This window comes from Centruroides vittatus, unplaced genomic scaffold (assembly GCF_030686945.1).
Source record: "Centruroides vittatus isolate TY-2023 unplaced genomic scaffold, ASM3068694v2 scaffold_769, whole genome shotgun sequence".
Taxonomy (NCBI): domain Eukaryota; kingdom Metazoa; phylum Arthropoda; class Arachnida; order Scorpiones; family Buthidae; genus Centruroides; species Centruroides vittatus.
Window position 1 is genome coordinate 2,719,240 of NW_027122717.1, and position 12,182 is coordinate 2,731,421.

The 12,182-nt window shown below is 31.5% G+C and overlaps 1 protein-coding gene across 1 annotated transcript in view; it reads right to left on the bottom strand.

The window, feature by feature from the left end:
- Window positions 1-7,039, bottom strand: part of LOC136989926 (ras-related protein rab7-like) — a 33,555-nt gene extending 26,516 nt beyond the window's left edge. The window contains exons 1-2 of the mRNA XM_067288232.1: window positions 6,938-7,039; window positions 1,776-1,836 (exon numbers count right to left, since the gene is read on the bottom strand). Of these exons, the coding sequence (XP_067144333.1) occupies window positions 1,776-1,828 (53 nt within the window). The 5' untranslated portion in view covers window positions 1,829-1,836; window positions 6,938-7,039. The remainder of the gene's footprint in view (window positions 1-1,775; window positions 1,837-6,937) is intronic.
- Between the last annotated feature and the right edge of the window lie 5,143 nt (window positions 7,040-12,182).

Consider the following 12,182-nt stretch of genomic DNA (forward strand, 5'->3'; position numbering starts at 1 on the left):
CTTGCGTTGTCCTCATCTCATATGAGACAACAACCCTTGTCCATTTCCCACAGCCACTGGGTGCTGCGGCTGTGCGTCGCCTATGGGGTACGCCCTAGTATTATCACAACTTAAAGTGGCATCAGACATTCCATCGAAAAGGATTTGGCTGGGGTTTTTACAATCGGCCACCAACCAGACTCCAACCTTCCCATTTTTCTAACCTGGGCTGAGGAACCAGGCTTAGCAGGGATTTGGCAGTGGCCTAGCACCCGAGCTCCTAAGGACTCACTACAGGCCTTAAGTGGCAGTTGGTCGTCTGCTATTTGCAGATACCACCCCACCTCCAGCAGCACCCAGCCCCAGAAGGCCCTCCTCCAGTGTAGCACCGGAGTATTACCCTTGCAGGGCCCCCTTTATGCTCGTTTGTTCGTCAACATTCAACTTAAGAGGCTCCACTACATGAAAGTGAGCAAAGGGTTGAGGTGGATAGGCTAAGAAGCCACTCTTGTTGTGGCCTTGTGATTGCTTGAGAAAAATTCACCAATCATAATAATGATCCTCTGAAATGTTTACTTATTTTTATACATGTAAAAATAGCAATGAAACAAAATATTTTTGCATTTTCTTAAAAAAATTAATAATTCTCAAAATATTACAATACGATAACTCCTAGTAATATAAAAGCATTTAATTGTCAAAAAATTAATTATAAAATTTAGGAAACAAGAATTTACAAAAATAATTGTTAATAAGTAAAGGAAACTTTTCTAGAAAGATAAAAAAATTTTATAGGTAAAACAATAAGAAACCAGAAATTTTCATTTTTTGAGCTATAAAATTTCTTCTTATTTACTTTTTGAGGGGTGTCACAGGTCTAGTTTTGGTATCCCATTACAATAATAAACACTTAATTTTATTTCAGTAATAAATTGAAGTCAATGGATATAAATTTTACACCTATAATGGTTATTTGAAATTTGATGTGTTTACTTTTAATATTTTGAATCAAATTACATAAAATAAAAAATAATACAGGGTGAGAAAGAAAGTACATCCCTGCTACAGAATACAGAATATACAATGAGCACATGTAACATGCATAACTCATTTGAAGTAGGTCAAAATCTTTCAGCAATCAATTCCTTGTGAAATTCTGATCCTAAATGGTGTGTCACATGACTCCCTTCCCATTTACAGTTTCAGAGTTTTATTCAATATAACAGCCATGCATATAATACAGATCAAGCTGTTTCTCCCTTGGTCTAATGTGTCCCTGACGAAAGTGAATTAATTTTGGGTACATTGTATATTCTGTAGCAGGGTTGTTAAACGACTTTCTTTCCCACCCTGTACTATTTTAAAATAAACTAAAAAGTGTTAAAATGATGAAATAAAAACTTATTTTATGTCATGTCCATGGTTACACAATTTCAGATTATAAAAATGGTCCCACTTGACTACTAGTCACAGTTAAAAATGAATGTTCCTAAAGATGTAATATCTTTAGGATTTGTATAGCAGCTTAACATTTTGTAAAGCTGCTTAGAATACTTAAATCATTCAGAAATAATTTCATAATTCAATTGCTCATAATTATTGTTTGTGATGTGTAAATTCTGCTAGTTCTGTTAATTTAATTAATCATTAAAAATTTTTTTTAAAATTCAAAATAAAGAAAATATATAAAAAATAATCATCATCATTAAAAAACAAATTTAAAAATATTTAAGCTCATTTGTATTTTCAGATGGCTTTTTTCAATAATATTACAGTTAATATCAGATGATACTCACCCACTATCTCCAAGTATAATTACTTTCAAAAGAACTTTTTTTCTAGATGCCATTGATTATCCTATTCAAAAAAAAGTTTAAAATTTAATATAAAATTTGGGTATTGTTTTAACATTAATTTTCAAACACTTTAAATTCTGATTCAGTAATACTGAATATTAGAAAATGTAGCACTAGTTTCATTATTAAGTGAAACTGATTACCAAAATCTTAACAAATTTGTTAAAAATACAAACTTTGAAATATTTTGTTTCATCAGCTGGAACTTATGTTATATAAAACACTAAGAAAATTAATGTAGATTTGAGTTGCAAAGATGTGTATTGTTGAAGTTAAAAATATCTAAACAGTGCTAAAAAATATTCACAATGATAAGAATAGTGGTGAATAGAGAATTTGTTGAGTATTTCATTTTCACTAAGCAAAACATCTATGCTAGTTGAAAAAATTGATTTGTGGGGAAAAAAACAGGTCAATTACATGCTTCAATGATATTCAATAGTCATGTCAAAGTGGTTGAACAGATTGTATCAAATCAATTTATGAATGAAAAAGTTTGTAATTCATATTTTTGAGATATCTAGAGCTTTAAGATTATTAGAATAACTCTCTCCAGTCTAACAAGTGTTTCACTAAGTATATTTATCAGAAATAAGATTACTTAAAATCTTAATTATTAAGTTCATAAGTTCTGGCCTTTTTGTGCTCTCTGAGCAGTAAAAGGCCTAAAACCACAAATAAATAAAGTTTACAAACTATATTATAAAATACAGTTTGATGTGTCCAGTTTCCAAACAAAGCATATCTAGAAAGCAATAAATAACAGAGGACTATACATTGGAAATTTTCATAATAGAAAGTAAAATAAAACTGAATTTTGATAAAACACATATCAAAACAAAGATGAATAATTTAAAAATCAAGTATTTATTATGAACAGAAAGAAAAGTTCAAGATTGCATTTGACTATTTTATTAACAATTAAATTTTGAAACAATATTTAAAATTTTTTAAAATATTTTAATTTCAACACATTTACAATTTCATATAAATACTTAAATGATTTATTATTCTTTCTGAAAGTAAATACTGTTAAAAATTTTAATACAGTTGACTTGCTTTAAAGTGAATAGAGATAAAGCAAATTTCACCTTGACCTCAGCAAAATGCCATTGTCAACATTAATTTTCCCATGATAAAGAAAACAAAAATTTTAGCAGAATACTTTAAACCAAACTGTAAATTACTTCCACAACCCTATTTCCAATAATGGTTGATTTTTTACACTTTTTGATGCTAACAATAAAACTTGGTACTGTAATAAATGTTCTATTTTGAGTAGGATAAATTTTCTCCCACTAAAAAACAAAGATGGGGTTTGACCTCTGATTGTGGAGCCATTTAATCATCTAGTTTTAATAGACCATTCTACAGTACTCAGAAAATAAAGGTTAAAGTTTAAGGATGCCCACCACTTTAAATGGATGTGGTCCCATGCAAACATGCAAACCGATCCCCCGATAAGCAAATGCTTATCGAAGGATCGGATCACATACAGTGATGCCAAGTTTGGGTACTTAGCACCAAATTTGGCTCCCCCCTTTTTTTACTCTGTGCTAAAAACATTTTCTAATTTTTCAAACAATCTTCAACAGAAAAAAAATTTACAAATTTCTTTTAGTTTTGTTTTGTTAAATCACTCTGATATATTGTTCCACACTTAAATGGCAAATACTGTTTCCTCATTTTGTTTAATTCCCCTGAAAACTTATTAATATGAATTTTTGATAAAGCAAGCTAACTACTGCAGTATTTTTCAACCTTTTTTTCTCTCATGGCACACTTGAACATAGAATTAAATTTCCACAGCACAAACATCCACAGAAAAGAATCATATGATTTAAAGTTGTATTTGTTCTATTGCCATATTACTTGCCACGTAACCTAATTCTTTTTGTTTATATTTATTGTAAATTAAATAAAATAGTATGGTTCCTTAAAATAGCAGCAGATTACAATAATAGTTATTTAAATTAATTTTCATTTACATAAGAAAAACGATTAACATTAAGTCTAAATTTGCATTTAAAAGTGGCATGATAATTGCCTTCAGAAACCTGCCCAAGTCCTGCTATTTCTAAGTTAAAAAGTTAATTTGAACTAAATATGGGTAGTTTTAAATTTTTGATTTAAAAAAAATTTTATTTATAATGAAATAACCTGGTGTTATGCTCATATTATTTTGCTTATGAATATACATCTTTTATTACATTATGTATACATTTATTCATTATAACAATGGAAAACTCGTGTAATCAATTTAAAGTGGTTTTAATTTTGACATGTACACTTTGTATTCTTTGGGCTTCTTTCCAAAATAGTTTATTTAATAACCTTCAAAAATTTTGACGGCACACTAGTTGAAAATCACTGCCCTAGTGATTCAAATTAATGCAAGTTGACTGTATTGTTTTCACTTGTATTTTTAAAATAAGATTGAATTTATGCTGTAAAAAAAGAGCTGAATAAAAAAACAATGACAAAATTGTCAGGCTAAAAATTTTAATCCTTATAAATTTTACAATGGATAAGTATGGATATGCATCTTACACAAAGCTGAACAAGATATGAAAAATTTCAAAAAATGTATTTCAAACTTTAATAGTGATTAGATTAATAAATTTTTAAAAATAATTTTTATAAATTTTGTTTAAACTAAAAATTTAGAGTTCAACAAATTTAATAAAAACGAAATAAAAAGCTGAAAAACCAATAGTCAAAAAATTACACTTTAAATGCAGAAAATTCTCAATATTGGTCAACAAACTGGTATATGAAGGGAATTCTTTTCTTTTACTAATTAATAATAATATTTAGCTAATTGGCAAAGGAAATGAATGTGTCTTATTTTGTCTATTAATGTCAAATATATTTCAACCACTAGTATTATTAGCTTATACCACAATATTAGCTTAAAATTGAACCATTTAAAAATATTAGAATTAGCATTGTTTTCAGCCCAATACATAAATTGTCTGATGAAGTAAAATCCATATGCATATGATTATATTAAAAATTAAGACAGTAAATTCAAGGTGTTAAAGGATAGAATTTGCAACATATCGTAATAGTCAATATAATAGAGAATAGATATGGTCCAATAATCTAAATATTGTTGATAATCTTTTGGGTATGTAGATAATAATTATGACTAATTATATAACAAATAGAAGTAGATTTAATACATTATTCATATATATCTGGAACAAAATCATGTAAGAGATAAAGAAACATGTAAAGAAAATATACCATTTTTGTTCAATATCTGAATAATCAATACAGGAATTTAAATTAAACACACAGCAAATTCTGTCATTGTAGTATTTCTTGCAATTTAAATACTTCATAATTGTGGAATTTATTAAAGTAATTTTCCAATAAAATCAAATTTAAATATTGATCCTATAGTAAAATTATTTAGCAGCTAGTTCTTAATAAAAGTATTTTGCTAAATTTATGCTGCATGCAATATCATCTGACAGTTAATTGAGATAAAATTAATACCTTTTAATTAGAAATACTACATTATAAGAGACTTACATTAAACTTATTATATTACATATTAATCTTATTTGAAATTAGGTTAATAAGTATAACTTTCTATTAAAAATAATAATTACACTAATGCTTATGTGAATAGCATATAACTCCATTTGAAAATTTTCAATAGTAATTTTCAAATAATTATTACAATTTTAATATGCAGAATAAAAAATAGGAGAAAATTAAAGATTTTGAAATGCAAATCACTACAATTTCAACAGAAGAAAAGTTAAAACTTTTACCGACTCGAAAGACCTAGTCATAACTATTGATAGAACATTTTTTTTAAGTTCAAAATGCACATTTTATCCAAATTTTCTTAAATTTGTATAATGAAATTTCATAGCATTTCCTAGTTGTTTTACATTTATGCTTTTATTCTTTATTGAATTTCCATAAACTATATTTACTTGTAATTATCATCCAATTCTTTTTCCTTAAAAATATTTCTTTAAAAAATTGGCAAAAGTTAATTCAAAGTAACACAGTGATACATGGAAAGAATACCAGTACATATTCTAATTTGTTAAAAGAAGAAAAAGTAAAATTTAAGGTGAATAATACTTAGTACATATTAGTCTTCACACATTCTTTTTACACAAATTTAATATACAACTACTAGTTAATAAAATTTTACCAGTTCTTCTGTTATTACCAATTACATTATTAGTTATAACCGATACTGTGGTCCAAGTGTGGTTTAAACCACATTTAGACCACAGTCTTTGTTTCCTAATCATTGTCTTTGAGAAGGCAATTATCTATTGTTAAAGTTAAAATAGCAAAAAGCCATAGCTTAAACTAGGATAGAAGCATGTCTTAAGTCTAGTTGTTTTGATAATCTCAGCACTAAGTCGTTAATCGAAGCAACCTAGTTTATTCAAAAAATGCTTGTGTTTAAACAGTATAAACTGTTAATAAAATGTTGCTGGTAGCTTTTAATTAACTAGTTTAAGTTACACATTTTTTATTGAACTTAACCAAACTTCAAAAAACTATTAAAGGTGAGAATAAAACCTTCAATTTCGATAAATAATAAAACTATTATCTCTCTTTTAATACGAAAAATAAAAAAAAAAAAAAAAAATATTAAATTTCAACAAATAACCTATTTAAGTGAAATATATTATAAAAACTGTATAACAATACATAATATAATTTTAAATAATTGCACTATAGAAAGTAATTAACATAAAAAAAAAGAACAATACATTTTTAATACGTCATAGTTAAAGAAAGAAGTCGAAATTGTCATTTTCAAAAGGAATATACGCCCCTTTGATCATAGGACAGATTGTCACCTGTAAACAATAAAATGTAACCAATATTTCTAATTACAAATAGAAAATAAGTAATTAAAATAGAATTTGTACTGAAACATTTCCACTATTTAAAACCATAAACAATTTATTATTACGAATTCTTCAACTACGCAGCACTTACGTTTCAATTTTTGTTATTAAAAAAGCAACTGGAAAACTATTATTCGTTTGAGAACTATTAATTATTAAGTATCCAATCGATTATTTAACAATGAATAAGAATTGTAAAATACTTACGTATATTTCTAATTTACAGATGGAAATGGAAAGACCTCTAACAAGATAGCTCCAGACAAAATGGCGGACAAGATCACGAGGACGTGACGACATTCGTACGTAATAGCGCAGCGACTATATAAATTTTTATCAATCAGCTGATGATGAGTTCACATATTTTTTGTTTTTTAAGATTATAATTATTTTGCAGTTTTGAGTTATAACTTGAATTTATTTTTAATGCAATTAATATGAAAAATAATAATAAATGTTAAAATATTTATGTGTTATATATATCGTAATTCGAAAATTAGGATTTTTAAAAGCCGATAATGAGAGTAATTTTGATTGGTGGAAAATTATAGTATTATTACCAAATGAAATTGATTATTATTATTATTACTATTACTACTACTATTAATAATATTATTATTATTATTATTTTTATTGTGAAAGATTTTCTTAAAGTATTAAATTGAAAAGTAATAAGAATACAGTTAACGTGGCCAAGTTAGGATTTCGACGGCCGGATAGCCGGGCGGTCAAGATGGTAGTCTACCGCTTTGGGGGACTGGGGATCGAATCCGGACGGATCGAAAAATGCCCAGGAATTTTTCGGGGTGGTCAGTTCGGATACGTTGAACCTCGTTCCTCACCACCGGGCCGCCTCATTGTGGGCCTTCAAAAATAGAGGCCCTCTTAGTGCCCACTGGGCGGAACGAGTTAAAGTAAAAAGATCCTAGATTTAGGATTTAATGAAAAGTTTTAGGGTTCACTTAGGATTTAAACAATTTTAGGGTATTTTCTAGACGTATTCATATCCTTGAAGATACAAAATCATTTATTTGTTCTGTTTTCTAGATATGCAATTAAAAAAAAGGCGTTTTAACCGAAGTAATTTAAAAAATGTCATACGAATAAATTAGGTATACTGTTTAACTCTAGCGTTCTTAAGCAGCTAGGTTAATCGATAATTATTGGTATGAACGAGACACTAGCAAATCATCAACTTAGCAATGTCTCAAAAAAGCAACCATAAAGTAGTTGGCGCATTTATATTTTTAAATTTAGAAAGACAGATTTACCATTAGAGCAGTGGCGTAGCGTAGTGGGAGCGGCAGGGGCGGCCCGCCCCGGGCGGCACTTTTAGGGGGCGGCAAAATTTTACAATAAATACACAATACACATTACACCTGTACAATACACAATAATGATGATTGTTCTTTGCCGAAAAGGTTTTTAGAATTATTGTATATTTTAGTCTTTGAATTGAGATACCTATATAAGGGGGCGGCTGACACCCACGCTACGCCACTGCATTAGAGGCGTGACTTAATCGCTGGAGTTCGAGAGACTGACGATCTAAAGCAGGTCAAACGCAGCAAAGGGCCAGTCAAATACATGTATATCAAACGCGGAAGGTATTCAACATTATCGGTAAACCAAAACGTACTGTAATTAAAAGAAGGCTCTAACAAAGACCCTTTTGTTACCAGGCCTTTGGGGCTTAAGTAAATAGTTATACGTCTGAATTTTTTCTGTCTTCATCTCCACAACATGTTAGAAACATTAATCTTTAGAAATCATCGAGATTGCGGGCCGCCAGTTTGCGAACATGTTTTAGAGGCTCCGTCATTTCATAGACAACTTTTTTGGCGTTTAACTATGTTACGATTGTGACTGTTTTTATTCTCATGAGTGATAAATATTTACAAACAAACGCGGGACTGATACGTTTATTTCCTCAAGAGTTTGTTAACTGCTTTCGAGGTGGAAAAGTTTTGAATTGAAAAAACGTGGCTTCCAGTTTGCATCGAAAGTTTATATATAGTTTCGGTCCCTAAGGTTTCCATATCTGGTCTCGGCTTACACTAATCTAACTCCGTTCTCGAGATTAAGACAAGCGGACAGACGACAGTGGCAATTTATAGTCTACAAGTTTTTTTTTTTTTTTTTTTTTTTTTTTTTTAAATGAAGCCCGACGGGTCTAACGGAACTAACGGCTTAGAATGTTCATCGGAAGAAATCCGGCTTTGATTCTGACTATGGTAGACATGAAAAGAATTTGAAAAAAATGTAGCATTTCTCTGAAAGCAAAATTGTGGCGTTGTAAGTAATGAAGACATAAAGAATAATTTTTAGCCGTCAGAAAAGAAAATATCATTGCTTGAGATACTAGAAAAAGTTTCAAAGTTGGATCAACACTTGCGGACTAAGTCGAACGGAAGTGTCAAACTAATTAACCGATCAAATAAGGAATTTAGAGGAGAGATCCTTTAAAAAGCCAGAAATTCAAAAGGAAAGAATAGTCGCTTCTCCCCGGCTCAATTTGTTTATCCACTGTCTCGGTTTCCCTGTTGTATCAGACTTCATTTTCGTTCCGCACTATTATAAAGGTTTTTCGGTTTTCTTTAATTAAATATTAACTTTATCCAGTTTGATGTTGCATTAATACGCGAAACGTACAACCCCGACGGCAACCGAGGAATCTTTTCGAAAAGCGAAATAATATTGAGTGAAATAAATCGAAATCTTAAGAATTTGTTTTATTTCATCCGATGGCCGAAAATGGACGAAAAAGATATTTATCGACTTATTCAAACGAATTTCTTGCAATTTTCGGAGATGGTCAAGCCAGGAGAAGTAGGATTTAAAAAGATGGTATTTTACCTCTCCACGGTGGACATTCTGCAACGTGTAAATGCAGAATATAATTTATCAAATTCCAAACACAAGAAAATGATTGAAGCAAAATTTAAAAATAAATAAATAAATAAATAAAATAAAATAGATCTTTTTATTCTAATTTTTACGAAATTCGAACATTGTTGACGCATTTTTTAACGTTTGTTCGAAATTCGTCACAGACGACGATTCACAGAGTTGCTGTTTCTCGTTGGAGCGGATTTGCTTTTTTCGTGCTGTTATATTGTATGCCGTTTTTGACGTTTCCGGAGTTTTCGAAAGAAGAAAAGAGGTTTTTAGGTAAGTCTAGTCCATATTGATCCTAGACGTAAGAATTTATTTAATATTTCCGGACGAATCGTTGCCAGAAGACATCTTGGTCCATCGTTCGATGGTCGATTCAAATATTTTAGATTTAATTACGGAACTGTGGTGAGCATTATGCTTTTATTGTGAACGTAATTTAAGCTTTTTTTTTCACTCGACTAATTGCAATTTTTGTTTTTTTACAGAATGATGTTAGAGTGGATCCGGAAGAGGTTCCGACGGGAGACGGCGCCGGAGATAGGGAGTTCCTCGGCCGGCTCCGATGGCGCTGAAAGTGTCTCTCGGACTCTTACTGCGCACGAAGAGATACGGTCGAGCCCCCGGTCTTCGACCGTATCTCTTCCCAATCGATTAGTTCGGTGTCAAAAGAGACCGTCGAGCGAGAGGCAGCGGGTGACGACCTTCCCAAAGTGTGTGTGGCGCAGAACTCTTCTGAAGTTGGGATACTGCCACGCTACACTCTGGGTCCATAGCACTTGGCCTAGTTTTGCGGGGATGGGCCTGCCGCAGACCTTGTTGTGGAGGATATAGGAAGTGACAGCTCGTGCGAGTTGTCACTTTTTGTTTTGTCGAGTTCTGTCTCTTCGTCCGCGACGGGTAGGACTGCCACTGCCTTTTGGAAGTCGGAACGGGAAGGAATCGGAGGAGAGAGCCGCCGAAGTCGAGGGACTGTGGTGTCGATGGTTTTGTTGCTGCGGGCGGCTGCAATTCCCCCGGCGGATATCCTTTTCGATTTTCCCCCAACTCGTCTTTCTGCACCCGGACGCAACATTCTTACCGGATTAAGCACTTTTCACTCGGACTCGACATCTTTTCCCAGAAGTGACAGTCTCTTATCCGGATGTGACCACGAACTTGTCTTTCAAACGTGACACTCGGTCGACGACAACGGATTTGACTTCCGATTGTGACCATACGGACGTGACATTCGGCCGACCTTTCTTTCCAAACAGCTGTTATTAGGATTGAGCTTTCGGATAGGTTACGTTAGGTTAGACTAGGTCAGTCCTTCGCTCCTCTCATAACACTGTTGGGGAAGAAAGATGGATCATTCTTCTTCTGTCTCATAAAGATAATAATGTTAACCTTAGATAATAAATGAACTTCTCACTTTCTCACTGTTTTTGTTTTGTAGGAACATTTGGGAGGGTGATTCTTCTCCCTTCCAAGAAGAAAAGGTCGTGGCGTTTATCATCATGAATATTTTCTGAAATCTTCGATGGTTAGAACTCTTTCGTTTTATTTTTTTACACATCTTATTCTCGTATCGTAATTTCTGTCTTTCTGTTATTAGACATGCCGAAAGATGGATCATACACATTCTTGGATCACACACATACTGACATAACATCACAGCAGACGAAGATATACACTGTTTAACCTTTACTCAAGTTCTGGCACTCACACACTTACACGTCAAGCGCCTCGTTCTCTCTACTTCGACAGAATGAAACAACCCGAACACTCGATTTCCACAAATCTAACCCTGGGTACTCGTCCCGGGAAGTGGAAACGCCGATTATAAAAGATTAAAAGACTTTAAATTGGCAGCCGAAGGAGCTCTGGTAATCACAACTTGCATCGATTAAATATAATTTCAGACAATTTGCATCAATAATTCAATTTTAAATTATAAAGAGAGTACAGTCAAACCTGTTTTTATGCGGGGGATAGGGACCGCATTAAAAAAACGCATTTAAAAAAAATCTCACGAAACTTCACGAATGGCTGTAAATAATAGTTTTCGCAACACAATTAAAAAATATTTTTTTAATGCGGTCAACAGGGACCGCATAAAAAAAGTCTCACATAGAAAATAACTCAAAACCGTACGAAATAGAATTTATTGACAACAGATGTCAGCACTTGACTGCATCGTCTGGTCTATCGTCTGTTTTACATATTTTTGTCCAGGTGGTGTTTTGTTGACTTAAAAAGTAAATTATTTCATTTTTCGCATATTCATGCAATAATATTACTATAATAAGTGCATTTATGCTATAATAAGTTGATTTAGCTATAATAAGTCAACGTAAGACATGACGAATCGCACGAGACTAGTCGCCAACTATACCGCACAAATTAAAAATTCGCATTAAAAAAATCGCACAAATAAAAATCGCACATAAAAAGAGCGCATAAAAACAGGTTTGACTGTATTTTCAATCGATTTTACAAAAATTTAAGTTTTTTTTTTCTAACGAAAAGAAAGAATGCATATTACATGCATCGTGGGAAAATATCTTTTAAAACG